This window comes from Stenella coeruleoalba, assembly GCF_951394435.1.
Source record: "Stenella coeruleoalba genome assembly, chromosome: 16".
NCBI lineage: Eukaryota > Metazoa > Chordata > Mammalia > Artiodactyla > Delphinidae > Stenella > Stenella coeruleoalba.
This window is the reverse complement of record NC_137162.1, coordinates 53,765,819-53,791,243: the sequence shown is the minus strand read 5'-3', so window position 1 is coordinate 53,791,243 and position 25,425 is coordinate 53,765,819. Positions and strand designations below refer to the sequence as shown.

The following is a 25,425-nucleotide window of genomic DNA, read 5'->3' as shown; positions in this document are numbered from 1 at the left end:
TTGAATCCTGGCTTATCATTTACTAGCTGTAACCTAGGGCAACTTGTATAATCTCTCCATACCTCAGTTTCCTTATCTCTTATACAGAGATCATAATCTTAGTATTTGTCTTATAGAGTTGTTGTAAAGTTCTATTCCATGTATAGCACTTAACACAGTGCCTAGTACATAATAAGTATTCGATAAATGTTAACTATTATTATTATTGCCTAGTAAGTTTGGGAAATTGAGGGAAAAAGTTAAGCAGGCACCTTTGTTACAGGACTTCTCAGAGCCTTTATTATCCTATTAAGTATTGGCACTTTTCCGGAAGGGGATGTCGTAGGCAGCGTTTTCCAAAGTTTTTGGACAACTATTCTCTTTCTCTTTTTTAACTGGGCACCTGGTAAGTTCTCAACTCATAAGATGTAAGCCGGTGTCGGGGAACACAGTTCAGGAAGCACTGAGCTCTACCTCATGCTGCCTGTTTTTGCTTGGCAAGGCTGAGCTGGAGATGGGAGTCCAGGCTAGACCTGAGCACGACTTTGAAGGACTGTGTGTGGCAGAGCTTGGGCTGTGCCAGGCTTCTCTCCTCCTGTCCCTGTAGGTATGGGGAGAGGGAGGTGGTGGGAGCCGAGGCACCTGAGGGTTTCTGGAACCTCCTGGCCATGAGGAATGTCCTTGGCTGACCGCAGTTCAAAGCAGTCATTGCACTGTCCTTGGAGGAGGGGTCTTAAACTAGGTCACCAGTGGCAGGACCGGTTGGGACCACCAAACCAGCCAGCCCAGCCTAGGTTGAAATGGTCACAGGTTTTGCAGTATGACCCTCTTAGGGAAAGGTAGGCAGACTTTGCTCCCAGCAGGCTGAGTTCTACCTTGGACCCTCTCCCCATGTGTTTGTGACTTGAGTAAACGGTGTCCCTGGCATATTTTGGCTCCAAAACCAAGGTGGTTAGAAACTAGATAATCTTCAAGTTTCCTTCCAGCGTAGGCATTTAGGAAGTCTGTAAATCTAGGATTGGGGTGAAAACCTGAAGAGGTGTCCCCTTCAGGAGTCCTAAAATCCAACTAGGAAGAGCCCCAAGATGTGAAGCCCCCTGTCACATCCGAGGTCTGGGGAGGTGAGGGCCTGGCTCCAGGTCACTGATCGGGGACCTTTTCCATATCAACATTCTTGGAACTGACTACCTTAAATAGTCTTGCTTTGGGCCCCATTTGCGCCCTGCTCTGGGTTGTTGCCTCTCAGCAATGACCCTGGAGAGATGGGCAGTGTATGGCGGTCAGGAGCTGCTCAGACCGGCTCAGGGCTGGCTAATCCTTCATCTCCCAGCAGCCAGGTACTGGAGGTGGGCCAGGAAGGCATGTGGCTGACCGGTTACACCTTAGCCTGCCCAAACCTAGCTTTGCACTGGAGCAAGCAGAGTTTGCAGATAAGCAAATTTCTTCCTTGTATTTTTAAAAATTATACATATATGTATACACGAACATACATAAACTGTATATATATACATACATGTATGCATTTACATTTGTGTGTATGTGTGCGTGTGTTTTGTCTTGAATTATACTTTGGAAACTGCTCAGTGGCGACCTTTGAGTAGGGGATTAGAGGGGAGAATGAACTTTGTTTCTTTGTGCCTTTCTGTTCCATTTGAATTTCCCTATAGTGTGTTTGTATTCCTTTTATTTTTTATTTTTAAATGTGATTTATATTTTAGAGCAGTTTTAGGTTCACAGCACCACCTCCACCACTATCATCACCCCACATCAGAGTTACAATTGATGAACCTATATTGACACAGCATTATCACCCAAAGTCCATAGTTTACATTAGGGTTCACTCTTAGTGTGGTACATTCTATGGGTTTTGACTAATGGATCCACCATTTTAGTGTCGTACAGAATAGCTTCACTGTCTTAAAAATCCTTTGTGCTCTGCCCATTCATCCCTTCCTCCCCCTAACTCCTGGTAATCACTGATTTTTTAACTTCTCCAGTTTTACTTCTAGAATGACATACAGTTGGAATCGTGCAGTACATAGCCTTTTCAGACTGGCTTCTTTCACTTAATAATATGCATTTAAGGTTCCTCCCTGTCTTTTCGTGGCTTGATAGCTCATTTCTTTTACTGCTGAATAATATTCCATGATCTGGATGTACCACAGTTTATTTATCCGTTCACCTTTTGAAGGCATTTTGGTTGCTTCCAAGTTTTGGCAGTTATGAAGAAAGCCACTATAAATATCCATGTACAGGTTTTTGTGTCCATGTGTGTCTTCAGCTCCTTTGGGTGAATACCAAGGAGTGCTGTTGCTGGATCATATGCTAAGAGTAAGTATGTTTAGTTTGTAAGAAACTGCAAACTGCCTTCCAAAGTGGCTGCACCATTTTGCACTTCCACCAGCAATGCATGAGTTCCTGTTTCTTCACATCCTCATCAGCATCTGGTGTCATCAGTGTTTTGGATTTTGGCCATTCTAATAGGTGTGTAGTAGTATTTCATTGTTATTTTAATTTGCAATTCCCTAAGGATGTAGGATGTTGAGCATCTTTTCATATGCTTTTTTGCTATCTGTATGTGTTCTTTGGCAAAATATCTGTTCAGGTCTTTTGCCATTTTTTAATTGAGTTTTTTTTTTTTTCTTTTTAATTGAAGTATAGTTGATTTACAATGTGGTGTTAGTTTCAGGTGTACTTTATTGTTGAGTTTTTAAGAGTTCTTTCTGGATTTTGGATAACAGTCCCTTATCAGATGTGTCTTTTTAAACATTGTCTTCCATTCTGTAGCTTGTCTTCTCTTCCTTTTATTTTTAAAAAGAAATCAGCAAGGATCATCTGAGCTGCATGGTTTAAACTCTACATTTAAATTTTTGCATAAACACAGATTGAGGATTTAATGTTAAAAAACTAGCACAAATAAATACTCTAGCCCCCAGACTGGGAAGGCCGGTGGAGGGGTCATCCCACGAAAGCGTCCACCCTAGTCCAGGCCCTCTTGGTCTGCTGCTGGTCACTGGGGCGGGAGGTCTCACGGCCGTGCAACTTCTGGCCCTGGGAGACGCGTCCAGGTCTCTGCCTCCTCTGAGTGTTAGCCCGCTGTAAGCTGTGTCCCCACCTGGCCCTCTGGGGAGGACAGTGCTATATCCTTGTGTGAGGCATGGCCCTGCCACCATCCTTTTTCCTCCATGTCCCTGGAAGTGAGGCAGGACACCAGAAGATGTGCATAGTGCATCGTCCAGCCCGTCTTGCCATCTCCCACTGTGGGGGTTGGGGGAACAAGAAGACTCCCCATTACGGGGTGTGTGGCTAGGTCAGGGTAGTGAGGTGCCTCTTGTTCTGGGTGATTTTGCCTCTTCTCCCAACACAACAATATCTAGATTCCTGTGTTTGGGACTCTGGCTAGGGCCTTTGCGGAGCCCTTGAAATTGAATGGTATTCATGTGTACATGTACACAGTTTTAGGGAACAGGCCATTTTACAGTCCCTGAGAAGCCCCCTATGTACCTGCTGTATGCTTTCAACATTCACCTAGGAAACTGAGGCTTGGTCTCATGGGATCTTGGGATGCCAAGGTTTGGTGTTTATCCTCAGAGTTTACTGCTGGGAATAAAGGCTAGATAGAATAAGCTAGAAAGTGTCGAAGTACCTTAAAGGAAAGTTTGTTTCCTAGAGTGTGGAGCACAGAATCAGTTACATCAGAACTTCTGCAGGACTTCCCTGGTGGTGCAGTGGTTAAGAATCCGCCTGCCAGTGCAGGGGACACGGGTTCGAGCCCTGGTCCAGGAAGATCCCACATGCTGTGGAGCAGCCAAGCCTGTGTGCCACAACTACTGAGCCTGCACTCTAGAGCCTGCGAGCCACAACTACTGAGCCTGCGAGCCACAACTACTGAGCCCGCACACCACAACTACTGAAGCCTGCCTGCCTAGAGCCCGTGCTCCGCAAGGAGAAGCCACCGCAATGAGAAGCCCACGCACCTCAACGAAGAGTAACCCCCGCTCGCCGCAACTAGAGAAAGCCTGCGCGCAGCAATGAAGACCCAACGGAGCCAAAAATAAATAAATTAAAAAGAATCCCTGGAGGTGGGAACGGGATGCTTGTTTATATTTCGGATTCCTGGACCCTTTTCAGACTGAAGGGCCCAGAATGATTGCGGCCAAAGCCTCGGCACTGAGAGTGCGGCCACCACCATCGCCAACATGAGCCTCCTCAACAAGCCCAAGGTGAGATGACCCCGGAGGAGCTGCAGAAGCGGGAGGAGGAGGAGTTTAACACAGGGCCACTCTCCGTGCTCACCCAGTCGGTCAAGAACAACACCCAAGTGCTCATCAACTGCCACAACAGCAAGAAGCTCGTGGGCCGTGTGAAGGCCTTCGACAGGCACTGCAATGTGGTGCTGGAGAACATGAAGTAGACGTGGACCGAAGTCCCCAAGAGTGGCAAGGGCAAGAAGAAGTCCAAGCCAGTCAACAAGGACCGCTACATCTCAAAACTGTTCCTGCGTGGGGACTCGGTCATTGTGGTCCTGCGGAACCCGCTCATTGCCGGCAAGTAGGGGACTCCTCCCTGCCGTCAGAACTTGCCCCCTCGTTTTGCGAAGACCTGCCCTTTGTGCTGGGAATAATAAAGTCATGTGTTTTTTCTAAAAAAAAAAAAAAAAGCCTCAGCATTTTTAGCAAGCTGTCCAGGTGATTCTCACACGTGATGAAGCAGTGCTACAGAAAGTGTAGTCCAGAGTCAAGGAGCATCAGCATGTTTGGACAAGTCTCAGACCTACGCTTGCAGCGACTGTGGGGGCAGGACCCAACAACCTGGGTTAAAACAAGTCCAGCAGGTGATCGTTTTGCAGACTGAAGTTTGAGAAGCACCAGTTTAGCCAGAGAGGGCCACAGCTGGATGAAATCAGGCATACAGGTGCAGGTCGATGGTCCCAGTGAGGAAGGAAGGGTGGTATCTGTGCTGCATCGTGCCCCAAGAGAAGCGGGACCAGAGGCCGGAAGTTCCCTGCAGGCTGGTTTCTAGGAACTGGTTGAACGCCTGTACCTGCGTGGTCCTGGGTGGGCTGATGTCGGGCTGGGAGTTGGTCGGCAGCGACAGTTCAGGAGTGCTCTTTCTGTATCACTCGCCTGGAAGAACGCAAATGCCATGCTTTCCCGATCGGTGGATATAAAAGAAAGCTGAGAGAGAGTGCTAAGATGCTTGATGTTGGTCAGGATGGCAGGTCTCAGTAGGCTAGAGGGACGATGGGCAGAATGGAAGAGAGAAATTTAACAGGAATCAGCATCCCGTCTCCATTGTCCAGAACACCCAAGTGTTACCCATCGGGGAGGTGGGGGGGGGAGGGGCGGAGCTACTGCCCTGTGCTCTCCAGTCACCCCTGGGGCCTTTGGTTCCCAAGAGAGCTCAGAAGGAGAACGGAGTGGGTCGCAGACGCGAAGCTATTTCAGGCAGGAAATGGTGGGAGAAAAATGAGAAGACTGGAGGTGGTCTCTTGGGGAGAGGTGAAGATGGAGTCCTGGGGGCATCGTCAGGGAACTCTGGGAATGAGCACCATCACCCTGTGAGCGGGCTGAGGCTGGCCTGCGGTCCTGCCCCAGGCCGGGAACCTTAGCAGTCCCTTCAGGTCCAAGTCCCACGGTATATTTATATAATAATGCCAACCCCAGGCTCAGAGCTGGGCAGCCTTGCACTGAATGGACCCTGTGTGAGTTATTCAAATCTTGGAAGAACAGCACGGCCTCAAGTGAGCTCAGAAATCCCCACCTGAATTGGGCCTTTCTTAAAGTTGTTTTTTTTAATTGGCATACATGCATGTGGCAGGAGATGCAAATATAAACAGTGAGCTTCATTTCTATTCCAGTTTTCCCCTCCAGAGGCAACAAGTGTTACCCAGTTTCTTGTTTAACATTCCAGGGATGGGTGTGTGTGTGTGTGTGTGTGTGTGTGTGTGTGTACAGCACTAAATTCTTTTTTTAAACGAAGTTAGCATACACACAGCACTACACCTCGATTAATAATGGCGATCGTTTCAAATCACCGCTTACAGAGCTGGCTATTTCTGAAAAAGCTGCGGAGTATCCCTGTGTGGATCTGCTTGATTTACTTAACCAGCCTCTCGCTGGTGCATATCTGGGGGCTCCTTCTTGCTGTTGTGGCAGGTGCCGCAGTTTAGTGTGTCTGGGAAACAGACTTCCAGAAGTAGAGCTTCTGAGTCAAAGCGTGTGTCATGTTTAATTTCTACTTCTCTATTTTTAACTGGCAAGTCAGCATATTAGTGAGGGTGAATATCTGTAGTTCCTTTTCTGTAATTGTTTGCATCATTTGAGTTTCTATAAAGGTTACTGGTCTTTTTCTTATCATAAAACATTTTTCCTAAATTTGTCACTTCCCTAGTCTTTATGTTGTTTTCATTACTTGTTTCTTACGCAGAAATTTAATTTCATCCTTGGGGATAAGGGCTACTTCTTATGCTTAAACTTGGTCTGGCTGAAGTTTTATCTTGGCCTATGGAACAGGGTAGGATCCAGCTTTTCTGTTTTGTTTTTCCATCCGACTGTGGATGGGCCTTTGGGCTCGTTCTCCTGGGAGGTGGTCTCCAGAGACAAAGGTGTCAGGAGCACAGCTGCAGCTCCCCCTGTTTTTCTGAGGGCCGGTTTCTCTTTCTTCCATCAGAAAGTTCCTGGCCCATCCATCATTTGCCTCCCCAGGGTATCTCCTCAACAATGACATCCGAGGGTTCAGGCAGATGGGTCAGACTGAAAGCACCACTAGGGACCTCAGTCACCACGTGACAGCGTGCTTGGGAAAGGGCCTTTGGCCCACACCGCAGGTCGCCAATTCTAGCTCTCTCCAAGGTCACTAGGCCATCATCCGGCCTCCCATTGCAGTCACCAGTGGGACCCACTGACCCAAACAAATTACCATGCCCACAGAGCTGAGAACCCAGACCCACCCCATGGGGACCGGTGGCACCTTGAGGAAGCCCTTCAGCTTCCTTGGAAACAGCATGCCTAGTTCGCCAGTGTAGCTGTGAAAGGCAACCAGAGTCTTGTAGGTGACTGACAGCGTCTAGAGCAGTGTTTCTCAAAGTGGGGTCCTTGGACTAGCACCTGGGAACTAGTTAGAAATGCAAATTCTGGTTCTACTGATTCAAACCCTGTGGGTGGAGCCCAGCAATGTGTTTAACAAGCCCTCCAGGTGGTTCTGATGCACACTGCAGTTTGAGAACTAGCTTGGGACCCAGCCTGGGAAGAGAGCAGCTAACCTAGGGTCAGGTTAAGGGGGCCCGTAGGTTTCCTCACTCTCACTGGTTGTTGGATGCCTCTCAAACGGCAGCAGCCACTGATTAGCAAGAGTAGGCAGGTTGCCTGACAGTGTGTGGTGTTACGGCAGATCTGTGTCCCTCCTGGGCAGTTCAACTAACATGAGACACGGCAGAGGGATCTGTACAGAGAGGGACTTTGTGAGAACAGATATCACACCATCACCAACAGGTAAGAGCTCTAGGTTCTGGCCTTTCTCCTTCCCTTACTACTGATCTGCAAGTCACTTACCTTTCTGAGCTCCATCTGCCCCATCTGTAGGGACAGGATTGTGCTCCCTCACTTGTCCTGATTCCGGATCCTGGATCAGATGAGCCCTCCTGAGGTCTCTCCTTGTTTCTAGGAATGATGATATGATACCCCGTTCCCTTGCCTGGGGAACCAGAGGTTGGAGAACAAAAACCGTAGTTTGGGGCAGAGCCCATTTGGAGGCCGCTGTGTATAGCTTGGGGTCTGTAGGTTGGGCACAGGGAGATAGGGGCTCTGGCTTTCCCTGTTGCTGGATGGATGGTGATAAAGAAGATACCGGCAAATAGACCTGGACCCCCTGAGAATGAGGTGGGAGAAGAGCTTCACACGTGCTGCATCCCTTGTCAGCAAAAGTGGGAATGGAGCTTGGGTGAAAGGGGTTTTCAGGGAAACTCACTGGTTCATGGGTGGTGAATCCTGTAATGCCCCCGGTTGCTGTTGCTGGCGGGGGCCCGGCAGGTACAGGGTGAGCTGGGCTGCCCACGATGGGTCAGGCCTGATGCAGCTCCTCCTGCAAGGGCCAGCTTGCGGCTGACACTGTTCTCCGGTAAGACTGGTGAGAGCCCCCGGCAGAGCCTGAACACACTTTCCTCTTTCCTTTCAGATCTAACCATGAGCTACCCAGGCTACCCCCCGCCCGCAGGCGGCTACCCGCCAGCTGCACCAGGTAAGAGGGTCTGGGGCAGGCGAGGGAGGGAACGCCCTCTCTGCTCAGGGCCCAGGAGTGGAGAGGGGGAGTGATGGTGTTTTCCAGTTATTTCCTTGCTCCCTTCGGACCCCCACAGTGCAGCCAGGCAGGGAAGGGGCTGGAGAAGAGCTTGGACCTTGGGGCCAGGCGAGGTCAGGGTTTGAAGCCACTTCTGGAAAGCCAGGACCAGGCCAGGCCCCGACCTCTTGCCGTATTAGCTGATAGCAGCAGACAAACGTGTACCGTTCTCTGAGACTCAATTTTCTCCTTTGCAAATGGCTTCAAGCACCTCCATCCCTGGGCTGGCCCAGACAAGAACACGGTAGCCAGGTAAAGCCTCTGGCACAGTGTCCTCTGGAGCGCTGCTAGGTGACGACTGCCCATTGTCGCTTCTCTTGCCCTGTGCTCAAGGTGTGTGGTTTCCCAGCAGCAGGGCCCCTGCAGAGGGAGGACGTGGAGGCAGTTGCTAAGGGTCAGACGTTACTGCTGCAGCTGCTCCTGTGGCCCGAGAGCAGGGAGGCTGCGCCAGCTGGTCAGGCACCCATGTCCTACCACTGCCACCTCTGTCATCACCTGAGCAGCAAGAGAGGGAGCAGGCGGGCGATTCCGGGAGAGCTCCGTCCTGAGTATCCCGGAGCCCTGGGGCTGGAAAGCCAAACACGGGGCCCTCAGGGCCTTTTCGCTGTCATGGACAGGGCTGCATCTAACAGGCCAACAGCCCGCAGGATGATGCTAGCTGCCTAGCTGCCGTGCTGCTTGTCATGGTGACAGCTATAACATATGAATGCTCGCCGGGCTCCCAGCTAAGCCCTGCCCGGCATTAACTCTCTTAATCCTCACAGCAATTTGAGGCAAACACCAATTATCCCCACTTCACCTGAGGAAACTGAGCCAGGGTGGTTGAGTGCCTTGCCCCGGGGCACATACCCGGTCCCGATGGTTTCAGAGTTGGGGGTCTTTACTGCTGTTCCCCTGTTGTCCCCTGACAAGGACAGGTGTCTGTTTTCCATAACCGAGCCCTGTCTCCCTCCATCCTGTCATCCTGCCTCTCCCTGCCCCTTGCAGACTTGTGATGACAGCACACAGCCAGATTGGCAGGACACCCCACCCCGACGCCCACCCGCCTCCACCATGGTTCTCCATCACTGTGGACTCTCAGTGATCCCTGAGCTTGCCGCTGCCCTGGGCTTGGCACAGTGTACCCGAGTGACCTGTCTTTATGTCTATACTCCCACTCCATAGGGGTGAGCCCAGGAGGGCAGGTCTGCCCTTGGCCCTCCTACCTTAATACCCACAGAGGGTCTTGGGAGTGTTTGCTGAACACCGAATTGAAGGTTCCCTCCTCCCTTCCTCTGGCAGCGGGATCTGGCTAGACTTTGTTGCCCGAGTGTTTGCCGTGTGGTCTATATAGGACTGTCCGCGGCTCTGCTTGGCTTCCCCTCCGACCACCTGGGAGCTTGATGTCTCTGCCTTGTCCTGCTGGGGAGCCGCAGGGGTGCTGACAGGCCTGGTGTTGCTTTCAGGTGGCGGTGCCTGGGGAGGTGCCGGCTACCCACCACCCAACATGCCCCCCATCGGGCTGGATAACGTGGCCACCTACGCAGGGCAGTTCAACCAGGACTACCTCTCGGGAATGGTGAGTCCAGCCCTCCTGCTGGGCTGCCCCGGGGGCCACACCGGCGTGGCCAGAGGGAGAAAGGCTGCTGGCTTCCGTGGTGTCGGGGGGTGGTGTGTGCACGTGCGTGTGTATCTGTGGGCACCGAGGGTGTTGAGCTATATCTTGGGACATGACGGTTTCCATCGGGACTCTCACCGGCTCACTGTCCCTCTCTGCATCTTGATTTTCCCGTCTGTAAAATGAGCGGTGGGGGAATGCATTGGGCCACATGGTCTTCCAGGTCCCTTTCAGCTCTGGGGGATTGGGTAGGGGTGGGGCCTTCGTGGAGTAAGCATCGAGCACCTTCTGCATGAGCTCAGCGTAGAGATAGAGGGGTGAGGGAGTGCCCCTGTGTGTGCACGCATGTGCCCTGTGCAGGTGGCCACGCGCGTGCGGGGGCTGCTGGTACACGTGGATGACTCTCCTGGTTGGGCCTGGCAGCAGGTGCCTGGCAGCACGGACGCACGTGCTACTCTTGTTGATTTGCTTCTAAAGTAGCATATTTTATCCTCTAAAAACACATGTGTGCTCAGTGTAAGCGGTGTAGCCACTCCACAGTCTAATTTGTGCCCGGCCCATTCTAGGCGCTGGAGACAGAAAAATCCCAGCCTGGGAGTACTTACCATCCACTGGGAAGGGACAGGCAGTAGCATAAGGAAACGGTGTGGTGTTAGAGCAAGTGCGGGTTCTTTGGGCACAGGGCAGGTAAAGGGGGTCAGCAGTGCAGGTAGAGGGCGTGTAGCACAAGGTGGGTGGGCAAGGTGGGCCTTGCTGAGAAGCTGGTGGTGCTCGGACTTGGCTTAAGCTGAGTGTGGCTCCTGGGTGCCCGCTGCAGGGCTCAGGGCGGGGAAGGGCAGATGGACAGAGTATGGCTGTGCCCCTCAGGGACTGTTAGTCTAAGGTTCTTGCTTCGTGGACTTTCAGGCTGCCAACATGTCCGGGACGTTCGGAGGAGCCAACGTGCCAAACCTGTACCCGGGGGCCCCTGGGGGCGGTTACCCTCCCGTCCCCCCGGGGGGTTTTGGGCATTCCCCTTCCGCCCAGCAGCCTGTTCCTCCATATGGAATGTACCCGCCCCCTGGAGGAAACCCACCCTCTGGGATGCCCTCGTATCCGCAATACCCAGGGGCCCCTGTGTCAGGCCAGCCCATGCCGCCCCCTGGGCAGCAGCCCTCGGGGGCCTACCCTGGACAGCCGCCCATGACCTACCCTGGGCAGTCGCCAATGCCACCTCCGGGACAGCAGCCGGTGCCAAGCTACCCAGGGTACACTGGGTCCGGGACCGTCACCCCTGCTGTGCCCCCAGCCCAGGTGAGTGCCAACTTTGTGCTACTCTCTGTCCAGGCCTGGCTCCGAGGGCCTGAGACATGTGGCCCAGTGTCCTCTGCCAGCAGGGCTGGGGACCGTGCAGGGGACAGGGGAGGACTAGGTCCTCCAGCTCTAACTTGTAGTTTTCAGCGTCACTTCCTCACAGACTCCCCATCCCCTGTTTGTGCGCCTGAGGACCTAGGGAGCTACTGTCTTTGTCCCAGCTTGTTAGATGGTCCCTGTGGGAGCTGGGTCTGAATGCCTCCGGGTACTCTTCATTCGTCTGGTGTTATTTACGGCCTGGGTTTTGTAAGAACTGGTCTCAAGGCCTTTGCCCAATGGCTCTTAGTTTTCAATCCCCCGGATGTGCCCTCCCAGACTAGCTTCAGAGGATTCTTAAAACCAGCTCCTTTGGGTAGGGAAGATTGTTGGCAGTTCTTTCAGGGCTGCTCTTGGCTCGTTTTGGAGAGCAGTTCATGTTTGCAGAGCCTAGAATTCATTGTCATGGTTACACAGCGAAACCAGCCAAGCACAGGGCTAGTGGTATGTGGTTGACTACTATTTTTAGTCAGAGGGTCCCTTCCCCTCCCTCCCTCACACCCACACGTCCCCCTACCCCTGCCCTGCTCTGCAGCCTCCCTCTCTGCCTTCCCCCTTATTCTTTTCTCTCAGCTTGTCTCCTTACCTCTGTTAAAACCAGTTTGTACTAGACAATCCACCAAGGGAGAGTTCCGGCAGGAAAAATCAAGTTTGCTTGGAGTGTGGCTGTCATGTCAGGAAGGAGCCCAGCAGGCAGGCGGGTCGTAGAGTCCGGAAAACAGTGCCGGGAAATGAGAACTAGTCCGAGAGGTAGCTGGGCTGCATGTCCCATCGTGAAGGCTGGACACCTGCATCACAGAGGGAACACCTGTTTCTCGTGTGCACAAAGGTGGACTAAGCAGGCCCGCTAGGGAAGCCCTGATGTGTGCTGTGGTGCTGAGGCCTTGAGGAGAGGCCGCACCCCTGTTCCCGAGGCCTCCTCTTCATCAAGAGCCCGGGCCCAGGCCTGGAGGACCCAGGCATAGGGTAGATTTTCAGCATCAGGACTCAGTTCTAGGTGGGCTCCTAGCCACGGGAGTCAGGCAGACGTTTCAGTGCCAGGACAGGTAATGGTCACGTTAGGCCGACTCAATGTCGAGTCCCCTGTGCTGTTGATTGCAGGCTCCTTCAGGTACCCCAAGTTTTAGAGGAAAGGTCATTTCCAGAGTCTGGGGCAGGTAGTCTCACGTCTGGGGGATATAGCATTCTTGCTGTCTGTCTGTCTGAGCAGTTTGGAAACCGAGGCACCATCACAGATGCTCCTGGGTTTGACCCCCTGCGAGACGCCGAGGTCCTGCGGAAGGCCATGAAGGGCTTTGGTGAGAGACCCCAGGTGGTGCGAGTCCTATCACCCCCGACTCCCTAGGCAGTTACACAGTGGCTCTGTGGGCTGGGGTCGCTGGGTGGAGGCAGCCTGGCCCCAGTGGTGGAGGAAGAGAAGGTGGATATGGGGGTGCAGTTGGGATGCCCAGGAGAATTGGAAGACCCAGGCCAGGAAAGTCTGTAGCCGCAGAGCATCCCCACAACCCCCAGCCCTGCCCACTCCCACCTCTCCTTCCTCCAGGGACTGATGAGCAGGCCATCATTGACTGCCTGGGGAGTCGCTCCAACAAGCAGCGGCAGCAGATCCTCCTGTCCTTCAAGACAGCTTATGGGAAGGTGAGTGTTGGCGAGATGGCGGGGTGGGGGGGGGGCGGTCCCTCCTGACTTAAGGCATATCCTCTAGCACAGCCCTACTCCTGCTTTTCCTTGGGGCCTAGTGGGTCTAGATCTCCTGGACAAACCATAAGGCACATTAGGGCATTTCCTGCTGTCTCTCAGCTGATGGCATCAGATGGATGCTCTGAAGGAGAAATTCCAGAGTCCACAGGGTACTGAGGTTTGATGAGAGGCGCCCAGGAATCTGGGCTCCAGTCTGGCTGTGCACGACTCACCAAGACCATGGGCAAGTTATTTCCCTTTGAAGGAAGAGGCTTTAAGTACTGAACAAATGCACGGGGGCTGTATTTTGATTCTGGGGGCTTTCAGATCTTTAGGTAGGTAACCACTGGGTACATGTAGGCTAGTGTTCTGGCCCGGTGCCTCTCCTACTTGAATGGCCATGAGTCCCCTCGGAATCTGGTTTGAATGCAAGCTCTGATTTTGCAGGTCTGGCTGGGGCCTGAGGTTTTGCTCTTCTGCAGATGCTGCTGGTCCCTGGATCTGGGATATTGTCCCTATTGGTCACCTCCTGTGGATTCTGAAAATAGGTTTTGTTTGTTTGTCTGACTGTCCAATCAGGATTTGATCAAAGATCTGAAATCTGAACTGTCAGGAAACTTTGAGAAGACAGTCTTGGCCCTGATGAAGACCCCGGTCCTCTTTGATGCTTATGAGATAAAGGAAGCCATCAAGGTGTGTATGGGGGTGTGTGTGTGTGTGTGTGTGTGTGTGTGTGTGTGTGTGTGTGTGTGTGTGTGTGTGTGTGTGTGTGTGTGTACCCGTGTGGGCTGTCCCGGGAAAGGCCTGGGTCACGTGGTGTGTCTTCGCTCACTTATTAGCTACGGTTGTCAGCGCGGCTCCTGGGCCCTCCTGGTTGGAGTCCAAATGCTGTAGGAAGGGGAACTTCTGGTGGCTCCCCCAAGAGGCAAATGAGGCGTCATTCGTCATCAGGGAGCATCTAAGTCTCTCCACCTTAAAAACACGGTGGGGGCTGGGGAGCTGGGGTTGCAGAGGGAGCTAGTGATGCAGTGATAAGAGTGGGAGGTGTGGATTGTATCCTCATTCATTAGGACTCTGTTGTTAGCAGATAACAGAAACTGCACTTGAGGAGCTTAAGCGGAACAGCAGCCTGGCTTGGCGAGGGCCGGGCCGGGCAGACTTTCTCTCTCATCTCTGCTGCTTCTTGAGTGTCTGCTTCATTCTTCCATCTGCTTCTGTGCCTCTCCTTCCTTAGCACAGCATCCCTGTCGACCCCTCTCCATGTACCTGTCAGAGATCCAGCTACAGAAGAGGCCAGCTGTCCCTTGGCTCAAATTCCAAATGGGGGCAGGTTCTGATGGGCTTCGTTTGGGTTTAGTATCCCCCTAGTTCAATCAGTTATGACCAAGCGGAGGGTCCTGCACGTTTTGTACAGTCCTGTGGCTCCCAAGACCCCCAGCAGGTGTCCTGTGGATGGGGAGGAGCCGCACCCACAGACAGGGGAGTCCTTGTGAACTGAGCAGGTGCCGCAGAAGGAATCTAACATTCCTCAGGGGCCTGATAGGCACAGTGACTTTTCTTGCCCCCACGAAGATGTTACCTGAAACTGGGTTCGCCTTTTTGTGGCTGTCAAGAGACCCAGCCAAGCCAAAGAGCGAGGCAAGGAAAGATTTATTACTTGCAGCAAGTAAGAACATTGGGGATCTTTCCCAAAGCCGTATCTCCCGGAACTGCAAAACTGGGGAAGTTTTAAGCTAAAGGCACATACATATTCATGAAGGGGCACAGAGTCCAAACTTGAAAAGGCCAACCTCTTCATCCCTTAGGTTCCAGTTGATTTGGTGGTTGAGTGCCCAAGGGGGTTTAAATTCTGCCAACAGCTCAAGAAAGTGCTTCAGGCTAGTTTTTACCATTGAAACAGAGCTGGGAGTCTTTACATCTGATTTGTTGTCTTTCCTATTGTTCTTTTGTTCCTTTAAGGGCAAGTACTGTGGCCAGGCTTAGATCACAAGATAGCTTAGGCTAAAAATGGTTTCTCTTATGTCAAGAAAGCCATTCCTGGTTCTCTTGCTCTGGGGACACCCTACTCTGTCTGCCTGCAATATCACTTCCATTTTATGGTCAAGGAACCTGAGGCGCAGAGAGGAGAAGTGACATGCCCAAGGTCACACAGCTAGTGACCAGCAGAACCAAGATTCAACCTGACACAGAAACCAGGCTACTGACCCTGTCCTCTGCCTCCTCACTGTCCCTGACTCGCTCATCTCTTCCATCCTCGATGTTGTTGCCTTCTCCTAGGTGTCTCCAGATGCTCCACGGTCCACTCTAGGACTCACGTTTTCCCACATGTCATGCTCTCGCTTTAAACCCATTTTCTCAGTTGCTTCTCATCTCATTCATGGGCTGAACTTGGAATAAAACAGATCCAGGTCCACCTCTCAACCCCACCATTTCCTGTGTGGCCTTGGACAGGTTACTACACTTCTCTAATTCTCAGTGTCCTGGCGGGTGGAATGGGGATGTTCCTTCCCATGATCTCTACTTATCACCGTGTTGCTGTCATTACTGGTACTTTCCTGGGACTGCAGAGGGGAGGCTGGCTGCTTCAGGCCCGGGCCGCAGCAGCAGCACGATGGGCGAGTCTGTGTCTGTGGCCTCTGTCTCTGGGGTTTGTGCCCCGGGGGATCCTGAGTGCCAGGGAGGAGGCTGGAACAAGCCTGTGCTTTGTTGTGCTCTCTGCCTCCCAGGGGGCAGGCACTGATGAAGCCTGCCTGATCGAGATCCTGGCCTCCCGCAGCAATGAGCACATCCGGGAATTGAACAGAGTCTACAAGACAGGTTAGGCTGGCCCCAGGCCCTCTGCCCCTTGCAGAACCCTGTGCTTTTAGGGCCTTGGCCACACCCTCTCCCAGGGCCTCTCTTCCTTCCTGGCCTCCTTATCTCCTGCCACCCCTAACACACTGGGATTCCCTCCCAGACCCAGGCCTGCCTGCTGTTTACACTGGAGCAGGTGACTGAGGTAAGAGGGCGCTGGGGTAAACCTCCTGGGCGAGGTTGGGGCCAGGTCAGCCCGGAAGTCGCAGCCCCTCCTGATCTCCGGTTGTTTGTTCCTGGGGGCCACGTGGGCCACCTGTCTCCTCATGCCAGAGCCCACTGTTAACTGTGTGCAGTGCGCAGCTTGGTCCACTGGGCTACAGGGCAGCCCTTTCCTGTGTCTCCCTTTTAGAATTCAAAAAGACCCTGGAGGAGGCCATTCGGAGCGACACGTCAGGGCACTTCCAGCGGCTCCTCATCTCTCTCTCTCAGGTACCTTTCCCAGGGCAGAGATCGGGCCCACAGCAGGGAGAGGTGGATCTCTGGGCCATGGGGAGGAGGAACAGGGAGGGAGGGGTGCGGCTCCAAGGAGTGACCTTGACCTCACAGCCTGCTTCCTTTCAGGGAAACCGGGATGAAAGCACAAACGTGGACATGACGCTCGTCCAGAGAGATGTGCAAGTGAGTGTGGTGGCCGCTCACCTGGCTTCCTGAGCAGGGGAGTGTCTTCCACTTTCTTGTGTCACAAGGGAGGGGTTCTGGGATTGAAAGAGCAACAGATAAGGAGTGGATTCCAGATGCTGTGAGTTTTTCAGGGGAACAGTCTCTGGCTGTCTCCTCTCTTGGTTCAGGAGTCCGAGTGCCTCTCCAGAGGAGTTTGGGTTTCCCACTAATGAATTCAGACCATAGCAGTTCTGGCTGGAGAGAGCCCTGGCTTCCTGGTGGGATGGAGCTGGCTGTGCCTCTCCCCACCTCACTGCTCCCGCCCCCCAGGGCGCTGCATTCACCAGGAGCTGCCAGTAGGCTCCTTGTCTCTGTCATATGTCAGAGGACTTCCGTAGTGCCCTCTTGTAAGGGCTGGAAGAGAACCACTCTTCTGGTCTGGCCCATTTGCTTTCCAGGTAAGGACACTGAGGCCCAGAGAGGTTGAGCATTGTGTCCAGAGAAACCTGGAGGCAGAGTCTGGGCAAAGGCTCACTGTCTGTGCCCAGACGGTGCCTGCCTCTGCCCTGGTCCCAGACCGCTCACTTAACGTCTCCCTGGCTTGGGACACCCATTCCTATAACTGGACTCAGGGCTGGATATCCCCAGAGTCCTGGGCTCCAGCTCTTGCCCCAGTGGGGATCTTCCGGTTTCTGTTTCCTGTCCGGGCCTTTTCCCAGCTGAGGCAGAAGTTGCCTTGGTTGCAGGGTCTCGTGCCTACTGCTCTGCCTTCCTAGGTCTGGACCTGCTCGGCTTCACCTCGACCTGTGGGGTCTCTGAGCCCCTGATGGCCACCTTCTGCCCTCAAGTATCAGTGCCTTTAGGTCCAAGAGCTGCTATCTGAGGCCTGGAAGGCACTTTTGAGCCATCTGGTACAAGGGTTGCAAATTGGCAAATAGATTGGGCTCAAACCTTCAAAAACCGAACAGGAAAGTGCAGATTCTCCCCATTTGCAAACATAACAGTGTATGCAGTGAAACGGCAGGCAAGCACCTGTCACATAAAATCCCACATCCATAACTGCGATCTATCAGTTGTTGTTATAATTATTGTCTCATGTGTTCCCGCTTATAGATAGGGAAACTGCTTTTAAAGATTGAGAAATTTCACGTAGATATCTGGGTTTCTGGTTCCTCATGAAAATTGGATCAGGCAGCTGTGAGCCTTGTTCCTCTGTCATGTACTCGGCTGAGAAGTAACTGCCTCTCTGCATGGTCCCCGCGGTCCCCACCACTCTGGCCTTACAGCTGGCCTGATTCCTGCATTTAAGTTACCCAGCTGGCCCCTTTGGGCTCTCAGGTTTGTGACCCCGAATCTATTCCAACTTTGCGTTTTAGAGATGAGGAAACTGAAGTTCAGAGAGGGCCGGTAGCCTGCCTAGAGTCCCGTGGCAAGTGGGTGGAAGAGCTAGGTCTCAAGCCCATGTTTTCCTCTGTGCTGCTGCTCCCTTGTTGGGTTAAAGCTGTTCCTTGCCTGTCCTGGGCCCCAGCGGCCTTGGCTCTCCTGGCTTAGTGAGAGGATGTGTGGATGGTGTCTACTTCAGCACAGTGAATGGGGCTCAGCTGGGGCCCTGCCCCCCTTTCCCTCCCCTCTGGGCTTGTAGGGCTTGGAGACTCTGCCCAGCTCTCCTCCGTGACCTGGGCCTGGAGTCTGGGGTGAGGTCTGCATTGCATGTCTATCTGTCCCTCTTCTGTCCAGGAGCTCTATGCAGCTGGAGAGAATCGCCTCGGAACAGATGAGTCCAAGTTCAATGCAGTTCTGTGCTCCCGGAGCCGGGCCCACCTGGTGGCAGGTAAGGCAGTCCCGGCCTCCCTGCAGCCAGGTAATGAGGTCAGATGAGGTATGGCAGGAAACAGCTTGCAGGAACACTTAGCAGTTCCGCTCTGCATGGGCCTTTCACTTCCTTGAAAGAGCCCCCTGGTGGAGATTTAAAAGATATTATCAGCGGGTTTCCTGAGTCTGCAAGCATCCCGTTCTGCAGGAAAGCAAGGGAGGAGGTTAGAGAAATGGGAGCCTCCTGTTGGCTGGTCTCTTTATCTGCTATAATGTGGAACATTAGAGTTGAGAGAGCCTTCAAGAGCACCTGACCCAGTGGTTTCCAAAGTGTGGCATAAAAAATTAATAGTACTAAGTAACACTTATTTACTCTTTCCTTCAACAAATATAAACTGAGCTCCTGCCACGTGCCAGGTCATGGAGTAGGTGTAGGGAACGGCACTGCAGAATCTCTGTTCTCAGGGGGTCCACCTTGTTTGGGGAGCCTGGCAGTAAACAAAAATCAAATACAATCTGTACCAGTTGGTAAATCTTTAGAGAAGAATAAGTTCGAAACTAGGATAGGAAGTGATAAAGGTGTCGGAGGGTGCTGGGGGCATTCCTCACTGGGGTAATGACATTTGAGTTAAAAACATGAAGGGGGCTTCCCTGGTGGTGCAGTGGTTGAGAGTCCGCCTGCCGATGCAGGGCACACGGGTTTGTGCCCCAGTCCGGGAGGATCCCACATGTCATGAAGCGTTTGGGCCCGTGAGCCATGGCCGCTGAGCCTGTGCGTCCAGAGCCTGTGCTCCTCAACGGGAGAGGCCACAGCAGTGAGAGGCCTGCGTACAGCAAAAAAAACCAAAACATGGAGGAGTTGCAGGTGCACAGGCCCTGAGCATGGGGTTCCCAGTGCAACCGAGAAACAGTAAAGGGGGCTGGTGAGGTGGAGTAGATGGAGTGAGTGCGCATAGGAGGAGGTGAGGTCAGAGACGGTAGGAAGCCCTGATGACAATTGCATGGACTTAGGTGTTTACCCTGAATAAAACAGGAGGCCATTGGAGGGCTCTGAGTGAAGGAGAGATGTGATTTGACTTAGGTTCTGTGAGTGTCCTGGCTGTTGTGTTGAGAAGAGAGAAGGGATCAATGGCAGAGCAGGAAGCCAGTTAGGAGGCTGCCGCAGTAACTCCAGGGGAGAAGTGACAGTGGCCGGGACCAGCTGGCAGGGGCAGGTAGCAAGAAGTGCTCAGATTCTGGCCCTGTTTGCCAATGAACTGGACGTGGAGTGTGAGAGAGAGAAAGGAGTCAGGGATGACACGGGGTTTGTTCCTGCTGAGTCAGTGGAAGAGGGGAGGGGGCCCTCGACCAAGACTGGGAAGCTGTGCATGGAGTAGGCTTTAGGAGGGAAGGAAGTCAGGAGCCTTGAGCCACAGATACCGTGTAGGCAACGGGTCTGCGAGGCCAGAGGCCAGGAGAGGTCTGGGCTAGAGATGGCAGTTTGGGAACTATGAGTGGGTCGAAGGAGTTTGAGGCTCTGGGACTGCAAGAGGTCCCTTCAGAGGGAGACGGGAGGGAGACCAAGCAGTCTGAGGACAGGGCCCTGGCCATTGCAGGAGAATTAGAAGGGGCACCCAAAGAAAGGGGCATCCTGGAAACCAGCAGTGTCAGCGGCGAATATGAGAGGGCAGGTGAGGACAGAGAACGATGACCACACTTAGCAGCGTGGGTGGGTGAAATCGCCGCACCCACTCTGTGCAGGCACTGAGTCTTTAATACATGCGAATAGGGACCATTCTCCTGTTTTGCAGATGAGGAAGCTGGCAAAGGGCAGTTGGGGAAGTCAGCTACCCAGGTGGTAACGTGGCAGAGCTGGGGTTTGAACTCAGGCCGCCTGCCTCCAGAGCACACTTTTTAACCTCTGCCCTATTCTGTACTGGAGCGCGAGCGAGCATATGCTCATCTTAATCGTTGCTTATTTTAATGAGTATGGAATATGTCTGTAGCACATCAAACCCCCGCTTTCACAAATGTTATTAGTCAGGGGGAAAGAGGAGCTGATCGGAAGAAAGTAGTAAGTAATGAAGTTGGATACAGATGTAGCAGAAATCATGATACTGATATGCAAATCACAGCAGTTTGGAGAGCACAGATAGAAACTGAGCCCTGGCTGGGGAAGAGGAGGTTTATATCCTGGGGCAGAGCTCAAATTAGGACGCAGGTCTCCATGGCGTCACCTGCCTCTCTCGGAACCCACAGCCCACACTTCCTGTGGGTGCTCGGCCCATCCCAGGGTAAGCGGGGGCACTGGATGGGCGTTCGCTCGCTGTCAGACTGGGAAAGATTGGCACATAGAATGACGGAGCAGGGCTGGGGCTGGAGGTGCGGGGATCTGGGAAGAGACTATCGGTGTCAGGGCTCCTGGACCGGGGATTGAGGCGTCATGGGTGAGCAGTGGCGAGGGCAGTGCTGGTAAGGGGACGGTGAGCAGTCCTGGGGGGGGGGGTGCACTCTCCCTGGGGCAAAGAACTGGCCAACTTGAGAGCTGAGCAGGTGTGGTCACTGGGGCCGTCCAGGGTGCCGGGAGCAGAGGGCGAGAGGTGGGCTCTGGGAAGGGGCAGAGGCCTCCTCACCACGTGTCCTGTACAAGTCAGGTAGGGCTGCCGTAATAAAATACCACAGGCTGTGTGGCTTAAACAACAGAAATCTATCTTCTCATAGTTCTCATAGTTCTCATAGTTCTCATAGTTTCTCATAGTTCTGGAGGCTGGAAGTCCAAGATGAAGGTGCTGGCAGCGATGGTTTCTCCTGAGGCCGCTCCTCTTGGCTTGCAGACGACCCCCTCCTTGCTGTGTCCGCGTGTGATCTTTCCTCTGTGTTTGCAGCCCTGGTGTTTTCTTGTGTGTCTAAATCTCCTTTTCTTATAAAGATACCAATCAGATTGGATTTGGACCCACGCTAAGGGCCTCATTTTAACTTAATTACCTCTTTAAGACTATCTCCAAGTACAGTTAAATTCTGAAGTCCTAGGAGCTAGGACTTCAACAAAGGAATTGGGGGGGGCACAGAATTCAGTCCATAACATGTCCCTCTGTCTTGCCCCTAGTTTTCAACGAATATCAGCGAATGACAGGCCGTGACATTGAGAAGAGCATCTGCCGGGAGATGTCCGGGGACCTGGAGCAGGGCATGCTGGCCGTGGGTGGGTATCTTGGCCTGCCCGCTGCGGGGCTGTCGTGTGTGGTGAGTTTTCAGGGTGCTCACCCAGCCTCCGGTTGAGGAAGCTCATAGTGAAAGGGTCCACGATTGCTAAATCCAGTTGCCTACACGGTGGGAAGTCAGGCAGCTTCTCGGTTGCTGCGTAGTCGTGCCTCTGGAGGCGTCTTGTTTATATTTCAAGCCCAGCCCTGGGGGAGGGAGCTGCAGTGCGGGCACTAGTGGGAACGTGACCAACTGTTCTCCCGGAGGAAGATGATGCATATCCTGCCAAGTTTCCTCTAAAAATACATCCCTGCAGGCAGTTGTCAGATGTTTGTGATGGAAACACGTGGAAAGATTTTTTTACTTGCAGCAGCAAAACAGGCCCTGGGCAAGGAAAGCTGGCGTAGCTCCCAGGACACTGGTGTACTTCCTGCAGTGCCTGTGTCATGTCTTCCAGAGCAGGGCCTGATGGGCTCCAGGTCCGTCCTACCCCCTCCCCCAACCCTGGGGTTGGCCCCTCTTTATACCCACTTGGGAACATCACGGTTTGCCCTTCTTCTGTTTTGCTTTTCTTGGAGCTTTCTGGATGGGACAGATTTCCCTGTGTACCCCATGGTAGGTATCGTGGCCTGAGAACCCTAGTTAGATGTTCGTTCCGCTCGGCCATCCTTTTCCACGAGGGTCATGGCATCTCCAGCCTGTCCTCTCCTGCCTGAGCAGCAACATGGTTCCACACACCATTCACGTTCCTTCCCTGCACAGCTTCCTGCATCACATGTGTTGGGTTGGTGTCCAGGCTCTGCATGTCTCTGTTCCAAAGGGCTGGAGCCAGGATTGTAGGATAATTGAGCCTAGAAGAGATGAGGGGAGAGGAAGGTGGATGCAGCGGTGTGTTTGATTGACATCTGGCCTCCTGAGAGGATGCTGTGTGTGTCATGTCCTCCTGGACTGAGTTTTCTGCAGATCGAGTTATGCCGTGTTTCTCTCTTCTAGTGAAATGTCTTAAGAATACCCCAGCCTTCTTTGCTGAAAGACTCAACAGGGCCATGAGGGTAGGTAACCCCCAGGTGCAGGGTCTGGGTGGGGGGTGTCTCAGCCCACTCGTGACTGGGACCTTGCTCAGGGGAGGAGGCATGAGGAGGGCCACCCTTCAGCCAAGAGGACAGAGGGCCCAGGGGCGGGGAGGGGACCAGGGCCCAGGGAAGGTGGGGAAGTGGACGGTGAGGAGGCCCGTTGCTCACGCCCCTGGGCCCACCCTCTTTAGGGAGCAGGAACCAAGGACCGGACCCTGATCCGCATCATGGTGTCTCGCAGCGAGATCGACCTCCTGGACATCAGAGCAGAGTATAAGCGGCTGTACGGCAAGTCCCTGTACCACGACATCACGGTACGGGCCTCTGGGGGCTGTCTGGGCTGCCTCTTGGCGTCCTGCTCACCCTCGGACCTCCCTGGCCACTCCCACCGTCCCCTTTACTCTCCCTCCTCGGAGCTCTCGCGGGCTCGGCTTCAGCCAAGTATGGGCATCTTGTTTGTGGTCCTCGTACTTGCCCTCTTCAGTTTTCACTTGTTCATCTGGTTGTACAACAGCAGGGTGTCAGCTCCTGATGGCAGGGTGCCTCTTGACCCTGCTGTCGCCCCTCTCTGTGTCCCAGCATCCAGCACATCTGCTGTTCAGTAAACAGTTGTGGGGGGGAGGGTCCAAAATCGGCATCAGAGAACACAGGACCTCCCCCACCTGGTGCCTGGCCTTCAGAATCCAGCCGCTCTGTGGGTCTGTGATCCATCAGTGAGAAATCAAGCCCCGAGCCCCCGGAGGGTGAGCGGCTCTAGCTCCCTGGTTAGTCCCCTCCCTCAGCTCTGTGGTGGAGGCAGCACAGGAAGGCAGTTCACAGGGAGGGCTCGGGGGTCACACTGCTTGGGGTCCAGCTCTGGCTTTTCTGCTTGCTCACTGTGTGATCTCAAGCAGCTTGCTTAAACCTCCCTGAACCCCAGTTCCATCATTGTTAAGAGGAGGATAATAATAGTACCCCCCTCCCAGGACTGTTGCGTCTTAAAGGAGGTGGTCCACGTGAAGCATGTTGTGTGACACATGTACGTGTCTGATAGACACTAGCTCCTGTTTTATCACTGTGCCAGAGCCAGTCTGATAAAATTGATTCCTGTCGTGGCAGGGGTCAGGGGGTCTGACACTTAATTTCTGAACTCACATGAACCTTGAAATTGAAGTCACCACGCCCAGGTCCTGATTTCAGACTCACTAACGTTTGATGTTGGGCATGTCACTGAGAGAGGCTTCTCTCTCTTTTCTTGGATATAAAAGCAATGCTGTTGATAGCAGAGAATTAGTAATTATTCACAAAGTATCTTGTGTGTGCCAGTAGGTTGTGGGCACCGAACAGGCCTTGCCCTCAAGGAAGGAAACGATGGTAGGAAATGATGAGAAATTAGCTAAGTGTGGCCTTACTTCTAATGTAAGTGCAGTGGACTCAGATAGAGGGGATATCAGTGTGAACTGGGATGCCCAAATAATAACAGTCCCCTTCACTGGACAGTCGTATCATAGTAGATTACACTTCCTGTACAGGACACAGTAGTGCATTATGGTATAATCCCAACTTAGTGCAACAAAAATGCACTGGGCAAAGGCCACTGGTAGTTAGCCCTGGGTAGGGGGGGTTTTGGCTATTTAAAATTTTTTTGTATTTGTTTTCCAAATTCTGACTTTGATCATTCGGGTGAGTACAGCTTTCTATTTTTTTTTTTTTTTTTTTTGCGGTACGCAGGCCTCTCACTGTTGTGGCCTCTCCTGTTGCGGAGCACAGGCTCTGAACACGCAGGCTCAGCGGCCATGGCTCACAGGCCCAGCCGCTCCGCGGCATGCGGGATCCTCCCGGACCGGGGCACGAACCTGCGTCCCCTGCATCGGGAGGCAGACCCCCAACCACTGCGCCACCAGGGAAGCCCCCAGCTTTCTCTTTTTTAATGGGAGGGCTCAGGAGGCTGAACTGCGTTGGCAAAGGTCTGTGCCACCTGCAAGGCCAGCGTGTGAGCCTCTCACCTGCTCTGGCACCAGCACGGTGGGGAATTTCCTAGGATGGGGCTGCCTCTCTGTAAGGGCACCTGGGGCAGAAGAAAATTAGGAGCCAGGAAGCCAGAACTGGCCGAGCCTCGCTTAACTGATGCCTTACATGTTTCTGTGACCAGGGAGACACTTCTGGGGACTACCGGAAGATACTGCTGAAGATCTGTGGTGGCAACGACTGAGTGGTGACTGGTGGGTCACTTCTGTCCACCTGCTGGCAACAGCGATGCCAGGAAAAGGCCAAAAGAATGTTTGTCTATTTCTAACAAATCCACAAAAAACCCCTTGGTGTCCCAGCGCAGACCGTCCGTAGAACCTTGGCCCCGTCCCCCGCCTGCCCTCCTGATCCGTGTCTTGTGCTCGTGCTGAGGGACCTGGGTTGGTCTTGAACTCTCTCAGGATACCTCCTCCCCACCCCCACTCCTCACAGCCTCTTGCAGCTAAAGGAGACGTTTTGTTTCCTGACTCATGCAGTCATTCCCCTTTGCTTGTGGCTTAAACTCCTGACTTCGTTTTAGTCATATAATGTTGTATGTTTATTTGGAGGTTTTTTTTTTTAATATATAGTCGTTACAGACAGATGCGCACACGTCTTTGCTGCATACACAGTTTGGGTGAGACAGGTGGGGACTGGGGGCGCCATGTCCTCACTGAGGAGTAAAAGGGAAAACCTTTAAGAGTACTCTTTGCATCTGGTGAGAATGTGTCATGAGCTTTGTTATTGCCAAACTCATTCCTTTTTAGAAAAGAAAAAAGCCAGAAAGTCATCTGTTCCACGCAAAACCACGAGAACAGAGCCAGCTCCCTGCCAGTGACAGGGTTACTTGTAATTGAGAATGTGCCTTAAACCTGAATGTCGATGGCCGAAAGCTGTTTCCAAATTAAAGTCAGCCAGTTCTGGAAGTGTTTACCT

General features: G+C 53.0%; 1 protein-coding gene and 1 pseudogene across 2 annotated transcripts in view; both read left to right on the top strand.

The window, feature by feature from the left end:
* The window catches only part of ANXA11 (annexin A11), a 40,866-nt gene extending 15,815 nt beyond the window's left edge, over positions 1-25,051 (top strand). The window contains exons 2-15 of the mRNA XM_079899596.1: positions 8,155-8,217; positions 9,762-9,874; positions 10,820-11,206; positions 12,513-12,600; positions 12,846-12,940; positions 13,562-13,675; positions 15,709-15,799; positions 16,188-16,267; positions 16,400-16,456; positions 18,176-18,269; positions 21,336-21,431; positions 22,424-22,482; positions 22,695-22,817; positions 24,635-25,051. Of these exons, the coding sequence (XP_079755722.1) occupies positions 8,163-8,217; positions 9,762-9,874; positions 10,820-11,206; positions 12,513-12,600; positions 12,846-12,940; positions 13,562-13,675; positions 15,709-15,799; positions 16,188-16,267; positions 16,400-16,456; positions 18,176-18,269; positions 21,336-21,431; positions 22,424-22,482; positions 22,695-22,817; positions 24,635-24,694 (1,512 nt within the window). The 5' untranslated portion in view covers positions 8,155-8,162 and the 3' untranslated portion in view covers positions 24,695-25,051. The remainder of the gene's footprint in view (positions 1-8,154; positions 8,218-9,761; positions 9,875-10,819; positions 11,207-12,512; positions 12,601-12,845; positions 12,941-13,561; positions 13,676-15,708; positions 15,800-16,187; positions 16,268-16,399; positions 16,457-18,175; positions 18,270-21,335; positions 21,432-22,423; positions 22,483-22,694; positions 22,818-24,634) is intronic.
* LOC307175570 (small nuclear ribonucleoprotein Sm D2-like) lies at positions 4,179-5,042 on the top strand (annotated as a pseudogene). Its single transcript has one exon. The product of its transcript is annotated as a small nuclear ribonucleoprotein Sm D2-like (transcript).
* Positions 25,052-25,425: the final 374 nt, after the last annotated feature.